Source organism: Pangasianodon hypophthalmus, chromosome 3 (assembly GCF_027358585.1).
Source record: "Pangasianodon hypophthalmus isolate fPanHyp1 chromosome 3, fPanHyp1.pri, whole genome shotgun sequence".
Classification (NCBI taxonomy): domain Eukaryota; kingdom Metazoa; phylum Chordata; class Actinopteri; order Siluriformes; family Pangasiidae; genus Pangasianodon; species Pangasianodon hypophthalmus.
Genome location: NC_069712.1, coordinates 15,933,805 through 15,957,944, shown reverse-complemented (window position 1 = coordinate 15,957,944; position 24,140 = coordinate 15,933,805). Strand labels below are relative to the sequence as shown.

General features: G+C 38.0%; 1 protein-coding gene and 1 long non-coding RNA gene across 12 annotated transcripts in view; one reads left to right on the top strand and one right to left on the bottom strand.

Moving 5' to 3' along the window:
• Positions 1 to 10,348, bottom strand: part of pax2a (paired box 2a) — a 29,956-nt gene extending 19,608 nt beyond the window's left edge. Inside the window, exons 1-6 of one of the 10 annotated variants that reach the window (XM_026933752.3) lie at positions 9,667 to 10,347; positions 7,821 to 7,986; positions 6,805 to 7,002; positions 3,373 to 3,458; positions 3,139 to 3,258; positions 2,293 to 2,337 (exon numbers count right to left, since the gene is read on the bottom strand). In XM_026933752.3, coding sequence (XP_026789553.1) covers positions 2,293 to 2,337; positions 3,139 to 3,258; positions 3,373 to 3,458; positions 6,805 to 7,002; positions 7,821 to 7,986; positions 9,667 to 9,709 — 658 coding nt within the window. In that variant the 5' untranslated portion in view covers positions 9,710 to 10,347. Of the gene's footprint in view, positions 1 to 2,292; positions 2,338 to 3,138; positions 3,259 to 3,372; positions 3,459 to 6,804; positions 7,003 to 7,463; positions 7,482 to 7,820 lie in introns of those variants that run through there. The other 9 variants (XM_026933806.3, XM_053233005.1, XM_053233007.1 and 6 more) reach the window with 9 other exon arrangements.
• LOC117596835 (uncharacterized) overlaps positions 1 to 23,223 on the top strand; it is an 89,611-nt gene extending 66,388 nt beyond the window's left edge. The window contains exons 3-4 of one of the 2 annotated variants that reach the window (XR_008301532.1): positions 13,588 to 15,926; positions 21,403 to 23,223. This is a non-coding gene — a long non-coding RNA (uncharacterized LOC117596835). The remainder of the gene's footprint in view (positions 1 to 13,587; positions 15,927 to 21,402) is intronic. The other variant, XR_008301533.1, reaches the window with a different exon arrangement.
• Positions 23,224 to 24,140: the final 917 nt, after the last annotated feature.

The following is a 24,140-nucleotide window of genomic DNA, read 5'->3' as shown; positions in this document are numbered from 1 at the left end:
ACAGAGGCCAATCCATTTCTTGGTTTGGATGTATTTCATTTCTATTCCTTTTTTTTTTTTTAAGAGTAGAATCCATATTGACACAATAGAATCTTACAAGCCATGAAATAGAAGCACAGGCTAAAGCATTCTAGCTGCAGGCCAAACTATTTTAGCATGGGGATTTGAGGTGTGCTGAGGCCGTTCACTCTCAAAGCAATCCTTGTCAAATGAACAAACGAGCTACAAAGAGAAGTGCTGAAGCTTTCGCATGCTTTGACCATGATGGCATTGGTTTTGAGGATGTAATCTTTTTATCTTGTCACATAAATAAACTGCTTTGCCTTTTAAATCACCCAACTTTAATTTCTCTCTCACAGGCCCACATGCTTGTCCACTCCCACAACAACTTCAACATTCATTTCTATTTTTTTAGTAGGTAATTTATTACAAGCAGCATCAAACACTTAAACTCCCTAACTACCTTGTGTTTGCCAGTCTGGATTTATATTGAGGGAAAAGACACAAGGGCAGCTTGGGTCATACCAACCTGCATATCAGCCATAACAAGGTCATATTCAACTAACCACTGCTTTGGGTGGTGGAACATATAATATCAATACATTCCTGAACACTACATGCTGGTAATTAACTCAGTGCACTCATTTGTCATATCTGGTATAGAGGTATTAATGAATGAGTGAAAAAGCCTGAACAGACTTAATTCCCTCATTTTGCCATTAATGCATTTGGCACGACAGGCATTCTATTTTCCATAATGAGATACACAAATAAATTTAGCAATGGATTGAGGGGCCTGCATAGGCAGCAATATGGTTGAGGCGCATTCTCAGTGTGCTGGTGTAATTGGTATCACTGCTTGCAGACATATAAACCAATCTTTACAAAGATAGGGCTGCAGCTCTCTCCCTCTTCCCCTTTAGGCTATTCCTTTTGTCTTTTCAATAGCTTGTGCATCCGTGATAGAGAAACCAGGATGTTAATTTGTGAATTAATAGCTTTTCTCGGCAGAATTGCAAATTCTCTTAAATGTCACTATGTTCAACGTGCAAGGAGCTATTGCCACCAAAGAACTAATCTAGAGAGTTACCCCCCCTTTTCCCTCTGCACCATGGTTAACATCACCCATAGCTAGCGAGTCTAACATGCTACTTCTAATTTGCAATAACACATGAAAATGGCAGATTAATGACTCTTATGACACCTATGTCCCTGAAATTCCCCTTATGAAGACCTGGTGTACATAAAGCATGTCACACTACATTATCTCCACAATCCCCTTGTAATGGGGGCTTTTTTAAGGGCAGTGCAAACTGGCTTCTATATCTGAAAACAAGTGCAATGGCCTGATGCACAGTAAAATGACCATAATTTCACACTATTAAAAGAAAACCCGGAGCGCAAACTTTTTCTGCAAAATCAGCCAGTTTTTGTTCCTATTACATTTGTGCTTCATAAAACGTGCTATTCTACCCCCGTCCCCCAAAAATCGGATTAACATATTTTCAGTTATGTCATCATCTAATGAAGGCGAGACTTGCGGCACCGAGCCAAATATGGCTCAGGTAGCCCAAGGCTGCTGTGCTGCTATGAAATTGAAACCAAGCGCAGACTGTCGAGCAGCCTCCCTGATGTCCCTGTGTGAAATAAGGGCTAAGTTTAAATAACTCACAGCTTTCTGGACAATTGGCACAGAATAAAAAAAAAAATACAGCTAAGAGGTCTTTATTACAGTCCCACCATACCATGTGTTCAGTACAACGTATCTAAACACAGAAACCCTAAGCAGTCTAAAATCCAGTAATCCAAAAAAGACGTAATATCAATTTCACTGGTATTATTTACCACACTAATGGTAGTTGTAGTTATTAGGATACCCACTACGAATATAGTATTATTAAAACAAAGAAAGCTATAAATTGCCAAATGATCGGCATCACAATTATTGAAACCCCCCCCCAGTTGACACTAAAGTTAAGCAAAATGTAATCAAGCTATCACCACTTGAACATTCATATCTAGTCACTCTCAATCTATCCTTGCAGCAGTGGAGGAAAAACTCACTATAGCTTCAGCAAACCGTGCAGCAAATGTGATTTGTTACAGACATGTTTTCACAGACTTTATATACGATCCAAACTGCTCTCCATAAAGATATCATTAGGCATAACTGTGCTCTGTCTTCAGCTGGGACTCCAAACACACATACACACACCCTCACGTGGCCACTTGATCAGAGTCGAGTGGCCCATGATTGAGCAAGCAAAGAAAAGGTGGGCTAACAGAACTTACAATATCCTATTTTCCTCCCATCCAAGTGGTTGCCACTCCAGAGAACTAAAGAGATGGAAACATAAAAGAAGCAAGTAGGCCTGCTTTGATAAATGTTTTAAGAGATCATTTCCAACCACTTCACCCCCTCCCTCCCTTAAACTACTCCTGCGTCTGTGTGCTTGTTTGGCGCAGAACCACACTGATCTTTATTCACTAGCCTTCAAAAGCTTTTTTTATAGAGCCGATGAGCCATTAGGCCTTAGGCAGTGTGTGCCCTCTCATTTTGAAAGGAGAGAAAATGTTAGTACAGGTCATGTTCCTTATTTGTATAACTTGTTTTGTTGACTGTAGTTCGTCTACAGTTGTCCATTTTAAGCATCGAATACAGACATCCTGCCATAGGGCTTAGTGAAAAAACATTTTTGATTCATTCTTATTCTTAAAAATCCAAACACTAGTAGAAAAATACACATACAATACTGTTTTATTATAGTGTCTGCTTTCAACTCATTCAGTTAAAATGTAACGAGTGCGTATATTTATCTGAGTTATTTCCTCAGCACACTACTTATGCACTATCCTGTCCTAGTGCTTATGAAATCATAGTGCCTCCTGTTATATGTGCACTTTCTAGGTGACGCTCACATACCACATCATTCACTTAGCAAAAGGTCTTCAGTTCCACAAACAGCTAAATGACACAGTCCAATCTGCACTTTTACTGCCTGCTTTTTAAAGTGCTATCAAATAACCACCTTCTTTTCTTGGTGCACATTTTATTTGAAATTACAGGCAGTCATAGAAAAACCCAGAGAAGAGTTTCAGTTTTTAGTAGAAGCAGTAGAATATAATCCAGTCTCTTACCATCATCACGCTTTCTCTTTTCGCCGTTGGAGCGAGGGATTCCGAGGATGCCGTTGATGGAGTAGGAGCCCACCGGGTCATTCGAAGCACTTGATACAGGTGGGGAAGCTGTGCTAGGCACTGGATAAAGCACAGGATGGAGGTTAATGCTAGGAGACTGTTTTTCAACACAAGGAATAATTTTACAAAAAGGATGGTTCCCAAAATATTTTAAAAGCTAAGCATCTATCTTACCTATAGTGTGTCCTGCTGTGGTAAGGGTAGTTCCTGTCCCGTCTGGAGATGGATGGAAGGGCTGCTGAACTTTGGTCCGTATTATCCTATAAAAGTCAACAGAATCTGCTTACCATTCTCCCAAATGTAATGTGCTAATCAAAACTCATTTTCATACAAAGACTGTTAGGATTGACAGGGTAAAACTCCTGTGTTGTCTTGGGCCCTTCCCATAAGGATAGCTGATTCTGTCCCAAACAACCAATCTGAAGGCATCAGGGCCAGTCGTTAAGTCAATATTTAAGAATGAGTAGGAGCTACCCTAGAGAGACTAGATTCAATCAAACAGGATCCCAGTTTTAGAAATATGATAAAGTCCCGCCAGCTCAAAGGTGCGATATGGGGGAAGGTCTTCATTGCACTTTGGTCTGAATGATCTTGCAAACAAAGCATGAAATCACATCAATTCACCTCAATGATGGGCTTCACTGCCTTGACCTGGCCTCAACTTCAATAATGTCTCGCTGTCTCTATCTGTCTCCCACTCTCTTACTCTCTCTATCTGTGTTCCTCTGTCTGTCATCCTCCCTCCATCGCTTAACCGGTCCTTTAAAGAAGTCAAGATTGCTTGTACCCTGACACTGCTTGACTTGCCTGATCAGACTTTCTCACATTATTCACAAATATCCAGGATTGCAGTGCGGATGAGGCCTTATTGATTGGGACTTTGAGATAAAAAGAAAAGTTGTGAATTAATAGTAGAGGGGAATAGATGCAAATGGTGGGCTATAAATTATATGTGACAGGAAAGCAATAGTGTCTCATTGCCTCACAAAAGCCTACTGCAACATTTGATGCCTTTAATCTGGGCCACAGAATTTTGAGCTGCCATCCCGTGTTGCACACACATTTATATTATTTGTCTTCACATTCGTCACATTATAATCCTAAATATATACAGGGATTTGCAATCAGATATTATATATGAGATTTAATTTTATAGGAAATTCAATCTAAAACAAATTCATCAGATACATAATGTCATATTTTATGTTTCTGTGCCGATGCAATACTATTATTCCCACAGAATTTTACCCTGAGTGGAATTTTTTTTGCTTCTGCACAAGTTCGTATTTATATGTCTTGCATAATCTATTTTCTGATATCTTTGTTCAAGATGCCTTAACCAGTGGTCTGTCCTTTGTCAAGAATGACAAAACCAACAAGCATTTTATGAAAAAAAAATCCTATCCATATTTTATTTGAATTTTTAACATCTGACCATAACAGTGATTTGACCCTGTGACTTAAACAAGCCATATAAATTCAAGTCCTTTATTTGGAATCCATATTCCTACTATTGAATAAGCTATCTGGGGAGGATGAATTAATTACAATGCCATGGTGCTGAAAATTCCCTGTAGAAATAATATCAGTCAATACAACTGAAAGACACCTAGGATCATGTGCATGCTGGTGCCTCTACGTTGCAGGGCGGACACTGCGTCCACCCAGTATGTGTCTAATCTTTAATAATTCATACAGAGAAATTGTGCTTAAAGCTCGGACTTCTTCTAATGTCAGCAGAGCAGAGGTCAACTACCTAACCACTCAAAACATGAGGGTCAACTGTCATGTCCTGACTCTGGAGACGGGACATACTTGCAGACGCATTACAGTAACACCTGTTTGAAAGGCATGAAGTTTGTAACCTTATATTAATATTTCAACAAATAGAAATTAATTCCTTCTTTTAAGGGCAATCACGTCGATGCATTAGACATGAACATTTCATTTGAGTAAAGCTAGGATCACTTCAAACTTTCCAGTATTTCAGGCTGATATCGAGCTCTTGTCCAAGTTGTAATTATTTGCAAACTTCTGGGCAACTTATTCCTTTACACTGGATATATCACATTTTTGATTGCTACAGAAGTAGTGACAAAATAAGAATATAAAACCGTTATTTTGATTTGTTAATTTTTGTTCTAATACACTAAGGCAGTCAAATACTAATATAATGTATTTATTTGATTAAACCCCCTTTAAAACGCGCTTTCAACAAGAGACAGACAAATGGCTCTCCTTTGATGTCATTCATTAATGCAAATTTAGAGTTTACCACATCCGGGTGTAGAACAGTTCACATCGCCCCTTTTAAGAGGTCACGGTGCATGAAATGATTTTTTTCCCAGTCTCTCTTGCCCTCATATGTATATATATATATATTTTCTCGGCAGTATCCAGTGCGGCTCGGGCCATGCTCTCTGTGCAGCTCATTAAAGTGTAATGCTGCTGGCCGCCTCTCTGGAACAGTGCCTCCTAACCAAAGTTCAGCACTAGCGCTCGCAGCAAGGCCTTTCCACACACTTCTGCCTTTTCCCAGCTCACTCGGGATACTTTTTCTCTAGCCCTTTGTGTTTTAATGAGCAAAACGTGAATAAATAGCGAGTGGTTACCACTGCTGCTAGTTATGCGGCGAGTTTAATATTCATGCGTAAAACGCCGGTGACGGCTATTTCCGCTTTTTATTTATTTATTTATTTATTTATTTATTTATTTATTTATTACCACATCTCCTCCTCCTCCTCTTACTGTTAGGTCCTACTACAAATAATAATAATAATAATAATAATAATAATAATCAACATAGGCGAAGGCACCTTTAATAATTAAATGAATAAAATAATAATTTTAATTTGTCGCCTTTTTGTACATTAGAAATAATTAGACTGACTGTGTATATACACACTCACACACCCACACACACAAATATATATAATATATGTATGTAAGTATAGAGATTTAAAGCATTTTAGCTTGCTCAGGCTGAGCTGTGTGATTTGGGCGCACTCTCGGTTCCTGTTAGATTTCCTCACCTCTGCTGAAATAAGCAGGCGAGTGTGTAGTAATGCAGTATTGAGCGAGGGGCCCGTGTGTTTCCCGACGCCACTGGATCTTTTTACAGGATATTGATTTGGGTTTAAGCGGGACAGATGTGACTTTGCCGACGTGGACCACAGATCTGCGTTTGAACTGCATGCCTGAGACCCTCATGAGGAAGATCTCAGCACTGATGATGAAGCTTCCCTGACGGACTGATTACTTTTCCAGCACCGTGTCCACAGCTACATCTGCGCATCGGTGTGACTTTTACACCTGTTCATCTGTACACTAATAGTTTCACGGATTTTCCTTCTACTCTTCCTGCTCCAACGCTTGAAAAAATATGAATAGTTTGGCTATCGCTTCACTTCAGCTGGCAAGAAACCATGAGCTTGTGTACGCAGTTCTGATGTTATGGTGCCAGTCGCTGTGTGTTATCGATGAGGGAAAATGTCTCAAATGGTTTTTATGACGCGTATTTACGCCTTTTCCAGTGAGCGACATAATCAGGCTGAAAATGATTTTAAAACATAAATTTAGCGGAAAATAAAAAACTTTCTTTTTTACCTGTTGATGGAGGATACGCTTGGAACCGTGTCGTTGTCACACACACCTTCGGCGAGAAGTCGGTCTCTGATCTCCCAGGCGAACATGGTGGGGTTCTGCCGCTTATATTCTGCAATTTTATCCACAACTTTTGGAGTGGCCACTTTGGGTTTGGAGCCGCCAATAACTCCAGGTTTAATACTGCCAGTTTCGTAGTATCTGCGAGACAGGAGAGAGAATAAATCATTAAAATCCAAGTTGTCTAATACACTTTCCACATCCAGACGCGCGGCTTACCTATTATTCTCCCTTACTAGCCTATTAATAGTGCTAGAATTTTTGATATCATATTAAGCATACTATAGCAACAGGATTGTAAGGTTTCCCTGGAAACGCTCTGAATGAATTGTGTTACCAGTCAGTTGGAGCAATAATTTACACAATTCCATATGTATACATTCGTAGTATGCTAATAATCTCTTTTTGTTATGACGTCAGCATTTGGACTTTTTTACGTCATTGTAAGTACATTACTATTATTATTATTATTATTATTATTATTATTATTATTAAAAAGTATTTAATCAATAAAGGTGATGTTCCATGCAGCCAAAGGTAACAGGATATATATCTCATGTTTCATATCGTATCGAACATTCCAAGTGTATAAAACAAAATACCTCATGAAATCCTTTTGATAGCTGAAAAAAAATATGTCAGAAAATTCAAAGATGCATATGTAAAACGTTCTCAGTAAACATTTTATTATTCTTTCCCGAGTGCACTAATCTATCAATCAAAGCAAATAATGTGAGCACCGGGGAGCAGCGTAAAGCAATAATAAACTCCTGGCTGGTTAGTTCACATCCGGCGCTTGTAGTTGGGATTGTGTTTGACTGGAAACTTCTCAGCCTCCTTCAGACTGTGCCTTAAAGGAGGCTGAGGAACAGGCCTGTAGCTGTATGACATAAATGCCAGAATAACTCTATGGGGCTGTGGAGGTTTGATTTCTGTGGGACTTCTTCTCTTTGCCCTACCTGCCGAGTATTTTGCTGACACAGCCATGGCTGACCCGGAGCTGTCTGGAGATGTCACACGGCCTGACCCCTTGGTGTGCCAGCTCCACGATCCTCTGCCGAACCACGTCAGGTAGGGGTCTGCCGTTCACAAACACCCCTCCGAGCTGGTTCACACCCCCATGCCCTATGTGGGAGACAACAGCACACACACACAACAGCGTAACATTACATACATATAGAAGACACGCTGCATTGTAGCCTACAGTCACTCTCACTTTACTGTCTACATCTCTCTCTCTCTCTCTCTCTCTCTCTCTCTCTGCTTTACACACACAGCCGCACGCGCTCACGTACACACACAAATCAAAACCTACGAACAATTCGCTACTCAAAATGATCTTTATGTCCATATACACACGTTCGGGTAATCAGAGCAAACCTGTCCAGTAGCCTATTAACGCACAATTCAAATCATTCGTGTTTAAACAATTTCAATTTCTTCTTTTTTTTTTTAGCTAAATGTAAATCCTGCAGATTAACAGTCAAAACTACTCTTAGATATTCATACAACATATGTCGTTTATTAGTATTCAACTCGTTTCCCCTCTCATCTTTACAAATTATTATTATTATTATTATTATTATTATTATTATTATTATTGTCATTATTATAGGTGATTGTGGTTGTGATGCTCGTGGTCTCAGTGCACCGGTGTCTTATTTGTGTATTAGAATATATATATAACCGCTAAATGCAGGAATTCATAACAAAATCACCTTACAACATTGTTATCCTTTTTTTCCATATCGCACAAAACTAATAAAGATATTAGCTACTCTGTGCAAAACCCAGCAGAGAGTTAGGTAGTATTTTCCTCTACTATTCCATTGCAGCCAAACACATGTCGCATAGATTACGTTTCAGGCTGTTTAATTTTCCTTGCACAATTATTGTAAATAATTAAAAAGATCTTTGATAACTCATATTACAACCACAGAAAAGCAACTGCAAAACAAGAATTAATTATTTAAATTGGGCGTTCGTAGGCAATAATTTTGTTTTTTTTTAAATATATCCACCACCAACAACTTCTGTACTCTTTATATGACCTTATGTCTGTTATTATCAGTACTGATTAAACGAATTTCTGCTATCTTTATACTACTCATTTCTTGCATTTTGTCCAGCCCTTTCTTACATTTTTCTCTTCTCTACCTAATTAGAATAAAATGTAGCCTTTTAAATAATAGAAATAGCATTTTTCTGATATTTATAGTCTCAGAAATATCCAATAAAATACAGTTATACATTACTGGTTGCTTTATTATTAGCGTATTTTTCATTTTAGCCTTAAGCGTGCTTGTTGCTATAAACCGTAGGCCTAATTTATTTGCTTTATATTATAGCCCATGAAGCCAGCTAAATGCTGAACAAGTTAAACAGTAATTGTTACAGGGTCTAATTAGTACAAGCTATTTTTATTGTGTGGAATTTCATCGACTTTTTGTCCAACTTCATCTACTGCTACTCGATATGGGATAACATAAGCGCCAATATGGCAAGTGATCTCTGCAAATATTTTGCGCTTTACGGTGCGTCTGTTTAGGTTAGTGTCTGTGTCGGTTTATTCATGATATATTTAATTCATTATTTTTCTTTTTATATACTTTAACTTGTGCACATATTATTTAATTTTGTCATTCCTAAATAATTTGATGACATACAGAAGCTTGCATGGGTCTGGGCAAGTTCTTGCACTGCACAGTGCAGAGCAGGTAGCTTTCTATTCTTCTTCTTTTTTTCCTTTTTTTTGCGAAGTAAGGACATTTTGGAAGAGATAGCAAAAACAAATCTTATACTTACGGTGCATCGCCGTGAATGGGTCTGCTTTGCAGTGAATATCCATGGGATAGCAAAGGAAGGAGAGATAATCGACTGAGGTCGCCGTCTCGCCTCGATTATGCAGCTTTCAATGCGGGTTAGAAAACTGCTGCTGTCCGTGTCGAGCTTCAGAGCCGGCGGCTCGCGGGAGAACTTCTGCTTCTGCTTCTGCTTCTTCTTCTTCTTCTTCTTCAAGTTATTCTCGCTTCAGTTCCTTCAGGGGTAAAACGAGTTTGGATTGCAGATCATGTCCGTCACTTGTCTTAAAAAGCGAACAAAAAGATCTTTTCGCAGCAATTTGAGCGGAACTGCTCGTTCAGTGGATGCTTGTTGGCCACATATTTTAGAGGAACGTTTTTTTTTTCTTTTTCTTTCTTTCTTTCTTTTTTTTCAGACGCGCTGCCAAAGTGTCCGCTCTTGAACGTGCAGTGTAAAAAAAAAAAAATTCCCTTCGATATATCAGCAACGCGTTTCTGGGCTTACGAGTCACGCAGGCTGTGTGCGGGGATGCCACGGAAAAACATGGACACTGCGAGTGTCTCTTGCGGTCCCCCTCTCTGTAAGAATGGGATGTGCCTGTTAGAAGCTTTGGGCTGAGAATGAAAGCCCTCTTCCCGGTGTGTGTGTGTTTCTAAAAGCTGCAGTCCACCGCCCCCCCCACCACCACCACACCACCTCCACCACCACCCCACCTTCCTCCTCCTCCTCCTCCTCCTCCCCAGATCCCCCCTCGCATAGAGATGGATGACTTGTCAGACAAAGGCAATAGATTCCAACACTTTGTGATTCGCCAACGCAAAAAAGCCGAAGCCCAAATGAGGAGGTCTCTCCGTCTGACACTTCGGGAAAGGGAGGGATGCAAACAGGAAAATGAGTGACTTCGGGTTGGGAAATCGAGGAAATTAAAAGATAAGGAAGAGGAAATGATAATAGCAACAGTCCAATTGCTGTGATTTTTTTTTTTTTTGAACATTTCTGGCCACCAGGTCCGTTCGCGTCGCTGATGATTCCCATGCGCATGAACCATTGCAGAAGATTCGTTAGTATCTTACATTATTCACTGTGCTACAAGCTGATTCACACTACTGTCATATTCCCTGAAAGATGCTTTAGCACTGCTGTCACTCACCTCATTTCATTTCTGTAATGACCCAAACTAGCTTCAGGTTTAGGGTTTAGTTTTTTTTTTTTTGGAGTGGATTCTGGTTTTTCCATTCAGATATTTCTATCAAAGAGAAGCAAACCCTTTTACATTAAAACAAACAAACAAACAAAAACAAATTCACAACCACCAACTTTGACTTGAGTTGACATTCTGCTTTATTATCTGTGCTGTGTGTGAATCCAGGAGCTGACTTTGTTGGCTCGCTGTGCTTGCTGTGTGGTGTGGAGATGGATTTTGAGGGCTCCGTTTAGGGTGTTATTTTGGAGACAGCTCTGTAGATGGCGCTGTGTGGTATGGCTTTTTTTTTAAAGGTAGGTCGCTTATGTTGGTGAAAAGCTACAGACCCGCACATGGCAAGCCTGGTTGTGGCGGGCTAGAGTTTTAAACTTCCTGGAAATACTTTCTGTAGCACTGTGCCAGTTGTGTATCTGTTTGAAATTCTAGTAAGCCCTTTTTAATGATAGTGCCAGCAACAACATGCATAAAAATAATCTTTGCGAAGACCAAAATATGTTATTAATACTGCTTTATTCGTTCATTATATTGTAGGTTATTTTCATAAGAATAGACCAATTTCCAGTCCATTTAGAAGTCAGTTATTTGACCTTTTTGTTTTTTTTATGTTGTGTGTGGAGAGGCTTATGCTGCATTTGCTCTTATACACTTGCACTACAATAATACTCTACTACTACTACTACTATTATTATTATTATTATTATTATTATAAGAATGAATAATTGGAGGCAACGAAATTTGACTGTCACTTTAATGTTTTGTCACATGACTCCACTCTCTCTTCTTGAGCACATTTACTCACAGCAGTACAGCAATAAGGCATGTTGCGAAGTTATTAGGGTTTGAGAGCTATTTATACCCAACTATGTAAAAGTTGTAATAATCGAAAATATTTTCTCATTGCTAATGAAAATAAATTAAATGTTGTTAAACAATTTCTAATAAGCACGAGTGATCTGTCAGTTATGTTTCAGCCGAATGTTTTTGTGAAACCAGCATTTTTGTTCCTCCCCCTCCTCCTCCTCCTCTTCTTCTTCTTCTTATAATAATAATAATAATAATAATAATAATAAACTGGTTATTATTATTATTATTATTATTATTATTGTTGTTGTTGTTGTTGTTAATTCCGTTATATTAGTGGTTGTTATTATTATATTATTGTGACAGATACATGGTACTGCATGTGATAGCCTATTCACGTTAAAGGCGTAGTCACATGAAGAATGTAATATATTATATAGTATTACAGAAAAATATATAGTATTTTTAATTATCACTTGTGAGTGCAGTAGTCTAACCGCTTAATGAGAAGTAAGAAATGAGTGAAGTGTGGTGACTGCTGGGGAAAAGGCATTTCATTTAGCCTGTGTGTGCTTTGTGGCCGGTATGGATTGGGCTAAAGGAACAGGAGGCCATGTTGTGTTGTGCCTTGCGGCTAAATTTGCGGACGATTCTTCTTTTTGTTAGGGTTTTTTGAGGGAGCTTCTGGTACAATATGTAACACCATGGGCTGTAATTTCACACTCCACTACACATTTCCCCTAAAGCTGCTTTTATTTCCCCGCAAGACCCCTGCTTTTCGCCTCCGCTCAACTTCACTGTATTACTTACTTCCCGTGTTAAATGGAAGAAAAACTAATTGCAACTGATCAGACTGTAGCAGACATTGCGTGCTAAAGATACTGAGACTTTCCCAGGCACAAACATGGCACTGATGTCCCGAGATTATGCATGGTTTTTTTTCCTTTTCTCTCACGTCGTCCTATCTCAGGTTAGTCTGACCGTTAGTGTTCCTGATGAGATCAGATCTTTTCTGTCAGACACAATTAGACAAAAAAATGTGATAAATCTCACTTCTCGACCTCTGCAGCCAGTCTGAGTCTGACATGTATTCACCAGACTGAACAGATTTGACGGGTGCTTTTATTATTATTATTATTATTATTATTATTAGAGAGAGTTCGATGTGTGTGTCTGTGTCTCTCTCTCTCTGTGTGTGTGTGTGTGTGTGTGTGTGTGTGTGTGTGTATGTGTGTAGGGGGGTGGTCAATATCTGAGGTGCACCTTGTGCTGCTCTACCTTGACTATGCCGTATAAGTTTGTTAGCAGCAGTCAGCCATGTGAACAGTAATGAACCTGCAGGGAGGAAGAGGGACACCCGTTTCCTGTCATATCTGGAAGTGTGTGCTTTCTGTCCCCATTCACCTTAATAACAGGCCATATTATGGCGACGTCACCAATCGATATTTACTTCAGCAGACCGGTGCAGGTTAGACCCCGCTGTAGACTGCTTCACAGCAAGTGATAAATAAACCACACATAATTCATAAAGTCTATTAACTCTTAATAGGTTTGACTTCACGAATTTAGCCATTTGTGTAATAATATTTAGCAATATCAGGCAAAAAATAGTCAAAACAACAGTTACAGTGGAGACGAAATAGTTGAAGATATTGAAAATTGCCACCACTGTATGTTCAAAATATATTATGTTTATACTACTAATATTACTATATATCTATTATTATTATTATTATTATTATTATTATTATTATTATTATTATTTTGTTATAGGTGTCATTCACAGTTTGTTTAAGTGCTTAATCTTTACACAAATGACAAAGTATATATATATATATATATATATATATATATATATATATATATATACATATATATATATATATATATGAAATTAATAAATAATTTCTTTCTTCCAGTTTATCCGCGTGCAGTGTCAGTGCCTATGAGGCTGTGCATCACTCTCTTCAGCTGTGTGTGGTATCCAAATGTTTTGCTGTTTTCTGACAAACAGCAGGACGGCCTCCCCTGCGCCATCATATCAGCTGCCTCCTTAGATTGCCTATTCATGTTGTCTATAGGGTGAACAGATGGACCATCAATTTAATTCTATCCTCGCCACCATCAGAGATTGATTTTGTACTTGCTTTTAAATTTGCCATAATTAATTAGATCATTACAAGTGTTTTTCATTGATCTTCCCATTTACACCCAAAATGGAAAGGTAAATTAGCATGTGATCTATGTTTTCAATTAACTGACTGATATAACACAATATTAATTACCATATTGAATGCCACTAATATTATGAGTAAAATTCGAATAATAATAATAATAATGATACTACTACTACTACTGATAATAATAATAATAATAATAATAATAGTAATAATAATAATAATTATTATTATTATTATTATTATTATGTTTTATTGCTGTTGTTGCCATTATTATTATTATTATTATTATTATTATTATCAGTCAGGCCACATGTCCTGGTGCTAATCTAATTCGCTGAATGTACAATGCTTCGGATTTACAGTGGCTTATGGAAAGGTAAATCCACAGAAACTTCACATAGACGCCATGAAAAGACTCACTATAACATCTTAAAAGTAGTTGTACTGGCCAACTGAACGAGGCTCGCCTAGCACAAATAGCCTGAACACTCAGGAGAGAGCATTTAGGAAAGGAGAGAAAGAAACGCGGCACTTACCTGATCGAGCAGGTCTCTGAGCCATGCCCTTCCTCTGTCTAATGGTCCGTACGGGCGGTGCAGCCCACTGGCTGTGTCCGGGCCTGTGCGCTCTCTCCCCGGCTGGGCGCGCTGCCTCTCCCCGCTGCCTGCCACACCATCTGAGCGATCATCCAAAACTAAACGGTTTTAGACGGCAACAACGAAAAGAAGGACAGCGACCTCTGCTTCAGTGCACTAGGGACTGATAAAGGAGAGAAATAGCAATCAAAGCAAATAAAGCGTTTGAGGTATGATATAAAAAGAAAGAAGAAAACTGGAAGTAAAGCGTGGACTAAGAGGATATGCTAAGAGCAGCTCGCAGGGCTTTTGCCCTTGTGGGAGACTGAAAGGTAGGACTAATAGCAATGAATATTCATGATTATTTCTCCCCTATGTAGACCTGCGGTGTTTTTTCTTTCTTTCTTTTTTTTTTGCATTATATATGTTGTAATGTATATTGACATATTATGAGGTGTAATAAGTTTTGAGAAGTTGGAGTAAGAAAGTTCAAGGCGAGGTGGTGAAGTTAACAGAGCCGTGTTTCTCATTGGCTGCACCTCGAGGTGAACCTGTGCTCAGTAGGAGGGTCCACTTAACTCTCCCACCTCATATAATAGCGCTGTTAATGATAACCACATCACTCCCTTATCAACATCACACAGCTACAAACATGTTGTGACGGACCTTAGTTTTGATCTGGCAAAGAATAGGTTCAGCTTTTCTCTTACAGCTTTTACAGGCTTATGAAATATGATTTTTTTTTTTTTTTAAAAAAAAGCCTGTATTAAATAATACAATAAATTGTTTTTAATCACAAAGATTTACCCAAAGTGCTGATATGTCCTGGAAGGGTGGTTAGGGTATACAATAATTATTATTCTACTTAAAAAATAATTCTTCAAGGTGTTCCTGGGATTGTTAAGGGCTCTTAGCTTCCTAGAAGGGTTCTACACTCTAGAGCTTTTGCCACAGAACCATTAAGGGTTCCATCAGAGGGTACTACACTGAATATATTATTATTATTATTATTATTATTATTATTATTATTATTATTATTATTATTATTTTATATCTACTGTGTGTATGGAATCCCAAAATATGTCCAGTAAGGCTTAAATTCATTTAACAGTTTTAAATTAAGCCATAGATATGATCAAGGAACTATAATTTCTATAGTTTTGATGATTTTCTAAGTTTATTCTTTGTTGTTCTTAACTTTAGGGGATGGTCCTACCTGCTAAATACCACCTGAATACCTGCTTGATAAAGGGAATTTTGTTCACATGTACCAACAAGCATTTAATATTGTAAAATTTTACACTTAATGTCAACTTGAAAATCAACTTTAAAATGTCATTTATACGCATGCGTACTACGTGTCTTTAGTTTTGATTTGTTTTGGTTGTTTTGCAGGAGGCTCATATGAGTGAATTAGTGAATGATTTGAAAAATAAACTTCTCCTTGGCCAGAAGGGGCACTGTAATTCACCACTGAGGATAAAGGGATAATTCACTTAGAATGTAAGTTTAAAATGTCACAGATGATCATGACTGGAAGTAATAGTGCTGATTAGCAAAGCTGGAAAGTCCAGTAAACATTACACAATGCTGCTTAATAATGCATGCACACATGTACATATACCCAGACATGCAACGTGCATTCATTTCGTTTGGTAATGCAGTCTCTTGGCTTATACAGGCCTTGTTTTAAACCCACACTTATAGTTCATATTTAATACTTTTTTTTTTTTTTCTCGAGGCAACTGCAGATTAGTTTTCTTGCGCGCCTGCTAGAGTCAGGTAGAATAATTATTTCTCTGTCATTTATTTTATCTGATGTAAGCCTCGTCTTTGCCTATGGTCCACATTCTTGGAATCATAAAGACAGGGCAACGTATCATTAGGAATTAATGTGCTGTTTAGACCTAATTAAAGCAGTCAGATACTGCGAATGAAATTATAAAAATGAGCTCTCTGTCACCAGGAGCCACATTTCTGTGCTTTTTAGATATTCAGTGCTTTAAGATATTCAAAACTCTCCCAAAATGTTTGTTAAATAGGAGATATAGGGGCTATAATAATTTAATGCGGAATTTTATAGCTCCAGCTCGCTCTGCCGTTCTTTTGGATATTGTATTATCGCGTTTTTATAAGTTGCTCGTGCGTTCATGTTCCAGTTAGCAGCCTTTATCTGTATTAGCGCGCGCTGTTAAACTCTGTGCTGAGCTTTCGGTTCATCTGCGCGTCTCAAACATCTCAAACATTTCGCTCAAAACATGATTTTATGCGTGCCACTTTAGTGCACACTGCTGTGGACCGTTCTCCTCGCATAGGTAGCGTTTCACCATTTCAGCCAGCTATAACTTCACCGGGAAATCGGCTACATCGTCTGCTTTATCCGTCTGGCAGTAGGAGCAACTGTGCATTCAACAAAATGACCCCGAAATGACACCATTATTTCAACCCTTATTTTGGCATGTGTAAAACTGATGATCGTTCTATATGTTTACATTTCTTTCTTTCTCAGGAGTTCCATATAATAAAAGCCACCCTTACTGAAAATAAGTTGTCTACAATTTAGAAAATATATTGTTCATAATAAAGTTGACCTCTGTGGATACTAACAAATAGTGAGGCAATAAAGATAATAATAATAATAATAATAATAATAATAATAATAATAATAAAATAAATAATCATACAAAAAATAAAAATGAATACTAACACAATCATTTCAGATTCAATACTGTAGCCCATACAGTTAAGAGAATGTAGTGTTTTTTTCTTTTATTACAATAATAAATAGCAATATTGACCTTTTTTTTCTTTTTGAAAGACTCATTGTTGTGTAATGTGTATTTTAGTATATATTAGACAAAGATCTTTCCATGTAATGAGTGTCAATTTAAGTGGATGCATGTATGTGTTTGTGGATTAGCCCCTGAGGCAGTCTCAACCCAGCTGCCTCTGTCTAAAGCAGACAGGAAACAGCTTCCACTTACATGTCCACAATATGGAGAGCAGCGACCTTCTCCAGGCACCTCATGTCATAACACACACCGATTTCAGACAAACGCATACTGGACAAGGTGTACATTTTCAGCCTTTCCATTCGTTATGACAAAGTATCTCTTCGTTTGGAAGATTATTTCCTTTCAGTTTGTTAATGTGGATATTTTTAAGATTATTTACAAAATACACTAATGACTGATAATGAGCTAATTATAAATCTGAATATATAGGCCTAGTGGGAAAAATCCTCTCGTTTGCATCCATTTCCCAACATGTCTTACCAATATGTACGTGCATGACTTCATCTGTTTCTGAAATCTACAGCTTGCTGTATTCCTCTGATCAGACCCTTGTGAGCACTGCTGGTCATGTTCAGTGGTGTAATAATCATAGAAACAGTGAGTTTGATCTATAGAAGCCATAACAGGGCACAATGAACCTCCCTTACACACACTGCTTAGCACTGGCAGTGGAGACTGACATACGGGAGAAGCCTGAGGAGTGATCTGAACAGGGCTATTTGATTGGCAATAAAGGCAGTTGGAGTATCCATAATGGATGTGAGATTTCTCTTGTTAAGTCCATTTGGCTTGGGCGTTGTGACTGAAGTCAGTGTGAGGCTAGATTGAAAACTCAGGGAGAGGCTGATTATGGTGTGTGTTGGAGTTTTATTGCATAGTCCATTACGCTGGTCAGCGCTTACACTACACACTGTCTCCCAAAGCAAAGGCTGGGTGGATTAATGGAGCAATGCTGCAGTACAATCCAACCCCCTCAGACATCCCAACCGTTATTTCTCTTCACAGAGACTTTAAACTTGTCCCAATTCCTGCAGCATTTAATGTTAAATAAGTTTCACCCTCCCTGTTTCCCCAAAGAAGGGCACAGCAGGTCCCGACACCCTGCGAATATGCTACTCATCATTTATCTTCCCTCTATTTTTGGAAAGGATGAACAAATGTCAATGTCTTTTCCGCCATAGTTAGATTTTTACGGAAGCTGTGAGGTTTGACTTGAACTGTCATTTTTAATGCATATTTCTATACTTTGAAAGATGTTACAAAGATCAGGCAAAATGTAATGAAAACGTAAACCTGACTGCAAGCATTATTTTTTTTTTAATTACGCATATAGAAAATTACATAACACAAACAAGACAAAGGGTATTTTTAATAAGCTAAAGAGAAAACTGTTATACTGATTAGAGATGAGCTGAAAAAATAGTGAGCACACTACATTAGAAAGACATAATAAATAATGGAACAAAAGTACAAAATTCTCCCTGCGGAAATCTGGACTGCTTCGTAAAATCTGGTCCCCACACCAGCAAGCCCCATCAACTCATCTCCCCTTGCCAGCTTTTCATATTTAAAGCCAGTACGGGTTTAATTACCAAATGATGACAGTGTCATATGGTGCCATGATGGCACAGGATATGTGCGAGACACTGAGTGACAGTGGGAAGCTGGAAAGCAAAACAGGAGCGAAAAAAATAGCTGAGACAGTAAAACATCTGTAATTTGCAATTCGCTGGTGTTCAATGGTTGCTCATGGATTAAAGATTAAAAACTATTGTCTGGCAGATGGAAGAGAGGGAGAGAGAAAGAGAGAGGGAGGGGGAGCTTCTGAGCAGCCCATTTACATTTGTATAAAAGAAAGCACTGTTAGGATAATCACATGGAAAAAAAATAAGCTGTCTCCATTACATACTCAAGGCAATGCCTCCATTAGCCCTATATGCAGATGTAGATGCTCCTTTTCTCAAATCATACTGTAGTGACAGCATGGCGTTGGGTTTTTCCTGCTCTGTGTCTTCTTTGGGGTAAATCCAAACATCCTATTTCAAATAATGACAAAGTTTAAGATGTTTTGTTCACAACAAACTAAATTAATACAAAGAAATGTGACAGTCTCTGCTACTGCGCACTATTAAAAGTTGAACCAAGCAAGTTATGAGGACATACTTGTTTCCCCTCTCCCACACTGGTCAAAAGAGTAGGGCTTCTACACCTGATCCTTTATTGTAATTGTAATTAATTGCTGTTTTGTTAGTCATGCTGAGTCTTAATGAGTTTGCTCTTCCTAATAAACAATGAGAACCAACACTTTGTATATGGATAAATATCATGTATAATAAAATGATTTTAAAATATTGTTATGGTCTGATGCTACTGTATATGTCTGAGGCTGACCCAGGGTTATTCTAGTTGGATATGCTTAGAGGTTTCTTTGATGCGCTCTGTGAGTGGTTATAGGTGGGGGGTAATGGGCAGGCCACTGGAGCATGGAAGACCACCTGAGAATTATTTTTTGGGCACTAGCTGGTCATCTGACACCAGAGCTCTAGAGAACGTGCTCGGCACTGGATTTCATGAAAGCACTAACAGGGCTGAATTAAAGGACCTCTTCAATAAAACATCAGCTGTTTTGAATGGCACACGCTTGAGCTGCTTGTGTAATTGACTTTTTGACTTTTTTCTTCGGATTTGCATGGACTCTATAGAGAGCTCACCTGGATAGCGTTGCTCTTCGCCGAAATTACAGTGGTGTGTGTTATGTTACATATAATAATCACTCCTCACTGTGCACTGTTACTCAATAGGCCAACTTAATTCTTTAATTCTTACTTTGGAGAAGGGCTCTCTGTAAGTAATCACTGAGACTACTAAAGTAGATATGGTACATATGAGATCCTAAATATACTAAATTCTATCCTACTCTCGTATTTAAATAGAAAGAAGTAATGAAAGATGAAAATGTAAACCTAAATATGTCTTTTTGTTTCATTGTAGTTTGGAAAATGTCCATAATCTTTTGCTAGTTAAAACAGTTCTACAACACACCTAATATATTCAAATCATCCAAGAGTCAAATCCTTCACATTTATACATTTTAAAATATATTCTTTCCTTTCAGTTTGAGTAGTAAAATCTCATAAATATGATCCAGTTTCCCAAAAAGCTTACGTGAATTTAGAGCACAAATACTTTAGACACAATGTGATGTATTATACACTTAATCCTGCTGTATAAACAGAGCATTAGATAGAGTAGTACCATACTAAACTGCTTTGGATAGATGAGTGAGAGCCAAAGGTGAATTACACAGGGGGCTGTTGGTATCTGTGCCTCTGATCTCCCTCTGATAGCCCGCTCGCTGCCGAACATCTGTCACGCCGCATGCTGCGCTCACTCACACGCGGAATGTCAGGTGATGCTGTTGCATGGTTATCCGTGCAACGTGGTCCATGTGGAGAACCCCAACATCGCTGCTCATTAGCAGGGAAAGCAGGGCTGATCTGGACTGCTGGAGCTGTGGCTGGGTTTCGGGATGGAGCCTGGCAAACCAGGCAACATGTCCGAAGTGGGCAAGCCCCTCCAGATTGCATGAATATCAGAAGTGACATCACAAAGCCAGCAAAAATTAGCATCCCTAATGGTCTGCCAGGCCAAACATTATTCTTCATGATGAGGGGCAGCCATGCCTGCTTAGGGCTCGTGGTGAATGAGCCAAAAGCAGTGGAGAATTCTCAGCTCTCAACCAAGCCAAAACCAACATGCTCCATCTTCCAGTGTCATAAAAGAAGTTTTTTTTAGTTACTAGAAAGCTATAGTCCATTGTTTTGATACCAATACCAAGATTTTGTTCAAAATGAGCATTGTGCTTTTACAGAACATTATATTTGCAACTCTGACACGTAATAGGAGTCTTAAATTATTATTTTAAATTAAAACTTTATTATAAAAAAATTAAAAAATAAAATTTTAAATTATGGCAATCTTGCATTATAGAAAGCTGCCCCACACCTAGTTTATTAAGGAGAATAGCTGCCAAAGTCTAAGAATGTGAAGTCACAAATGATCAATGAAAAGAGGAGAGTGGCTTGGCAGATTTAATTAATTACAGCACATTAAAATGTTTGTTTACAGAAGTGAATACTTACAAGGGGTCTGATGTAAATTAATTTGAAATGTTCTTCCCCCAGTCCCTGAAACATGTCGACAGCAGTTGAGGTAGTTTCATGGCAGGTAAGCGTATGTCTCATTGGATTTCCATCAATTGCTCAAAGGTGTGTTTGAAAACAAAGATGCATGGTGCACAAATTAGCCTGAATGGTAACATGATTGCATATTAAGAAATCTAATTAGTATTCAAGAGAATTCAAAGAGAAGAGCTGAACAATATTGCATTAATGCATCAGACAGCGATTTCATAAGCATGTTGCCCTTATGTTCTGTTCAGCACAAAATCACCCATTTTTTAAAAATTTAAATAAAAAAAAAGTCATTTTAGAAAAAATATAGTTCTCATATTTGAAGATTGCTCTCCATCCACACAAGCCATTTCATGTTTTTATTTTTTTAATTTGCTAGCACATCTCATAACATGTTTTTATATTAGTTATTAATATGAATATAATTATATTCCATCAATTGCTCAAAGGTGTGTTTGAAAACAAGGATGGATGGTGCACAAATTAGCCTGAATGGTAACATGATTACATATTAATCTTATGATTGAATATTAATATGAATATAGAGTTAATTTATATTAATAGGAATATATTAATCTGAATATACAATATAATTGAATATACAGTATGTATAAAATCTATCTGTAAAAATATTTTCAATGCCTGCAACAAAATAATGTCTTGTGTGTGTCTTGTGTGTGTTAATGTGTGTGTTTGTATGAGAGAGAGAGAGAGAGAGAGAGAGAGAGAGAGACTGTGGTCAACAGGTCTCCTGAGGTTCTTCTCCTGGACAATGATGTATTTAAGTCCTCTTAGAGGTCAGATGGACTTTATCCAGCACATCACCTGCAATCAATAGCGCTGGTAAACCAGGCTCAACCAAGTGGCTGTGAGAACTCCCCTTATAAACAAACTCACAGAGAGGCCGGCACGGCCCATTGCCCTGCTAAAACCGCAGCCAGGGTCCTTACACACACGTGCATGTTATGTCACTATGAGAAAACCCATTGAGGAAGAAAGTGTCAGAAAATAAGAAGTAAATTGACAGATGTGTGAATGTGTCTATGAAGGCTAGTGGGTCGCTGCAGAGTGAAGAAAAGCAGAAAACACAGAAACCTACTGGAGTGCGGGACTAGTGTGTTACACTGGACATCTGTAACTATGTTGCCACATTGTGTCATGATTGGTCTTGCTCAGGATTCAGGATGCTCAGGACTTACTGCACAACAGATGCAACGTGTTAATTAAAAAGCTAATAAACACGTTTGACAAGATTTGTAGCATTATACGCTTTTATCTGATCTCAGTTGTCATGGACGGAAAAAAATTATATCTTAGCAAGTGAAAATAGCTTGAATATGGGCAAATTCATCTAATAGTTCTTATTATGAGATGATTTTAAAAACAAATATATGATTATCAGGGGTGGACTTAGCACTAGGCAAAGCTAGGCAACCGGCATGGGCCCCAGAAGCCAAGGGCCCCCTAAAAATGCAAATTATATATATTTTTAATTATTAATGCTAAATAATGTATGCTGAAAATTTAAATATTGATGTGTGCAATTGAATAGGACCCCTTTCCTATATTTTTCCTAGGGCCCCCAAATCACTAAATCCACCCCGATGATTATTAAACCTATATCCAAACATATTGTACTAACTGCAAACTTGAAATAGTCTTATTCATTTGGCAGATAATTTTTCTAATTTTAAGCATTTTTTTTCTAGAAAGATGCAAAATTATCTGCCAATAGAATAAGAACATTTAAAACTTGCAATGAGTGAAAGCATCTAAAAACAGGCTGAATAATCATATCTTTGATTTATAATAATCTCATAATAAGAAATATTTTATAAAAGTGCTCATACTCAAGAAGATTTTCACTTGCTAAAATATACAGTTTGCAGTTGCGGTGTGCTTTTGTGCATTTGTGAATAATACTGTAAGAATGAAGGCAAATCCTTTTTGACAGACATTGTATAATCACTAAGGTATTGTAAAAGGTTTTTACTATTTTTTTTTTAGATATTTCATCCATCAGTGGTATATACATATGTGAGAAAATGGGATTATTATTTATTGACATTATCTAAAAGAAATAATGGCGATCATAATGAAGAGCAGAAGGTGCTGATTTTTATCGAACTCTTATTTTGTATCATATTTTGTAAATTATTTTACATATGTTATTAAGTAGTGTCTAATAATTACATTTCAAGCAGAGACATAAACCGACTAAAACAGTTATTGTGAAAAGCTAGAACGTGGTTTGTTGACAAACTGACACATAAAATAGGAGCACAGGTTCAATCAAGGCCTTTCTACTTGGATTGAGAGGAACCTATGAGCCCAGGCAACAAAGGCAGATGCTGTGGGGTGTGTAGCTACTGTAAGTGGCTTTTGAAGAATTGGCACAGTCATCTGGTGAACACCTCACATCTCTCACAAACAAATGAAGACCCAACACTTCAAAGTGAGATTGATATCTCTCTCTGAACTTCATCCCGAATATTCTGAATATTGAGAGAGGTGCACTTCTCCCTTGGGATTGTAGTGGCGGCTTCTTCTCCCCTGCTCTGCCAAAGAGGGGAAAAAGATTGCCCCTGTAGATCTTTCATGTTCATCAATATTCACTCATTCATTGTGAACCATGGCAGCTGAAATTCGTCCAAGTATTGCTGGATGGATGGCCCATGGATCCACTTTGTCGCAGTAAGGATGTCTGAAATTGAGTTGCAGAATTAAAA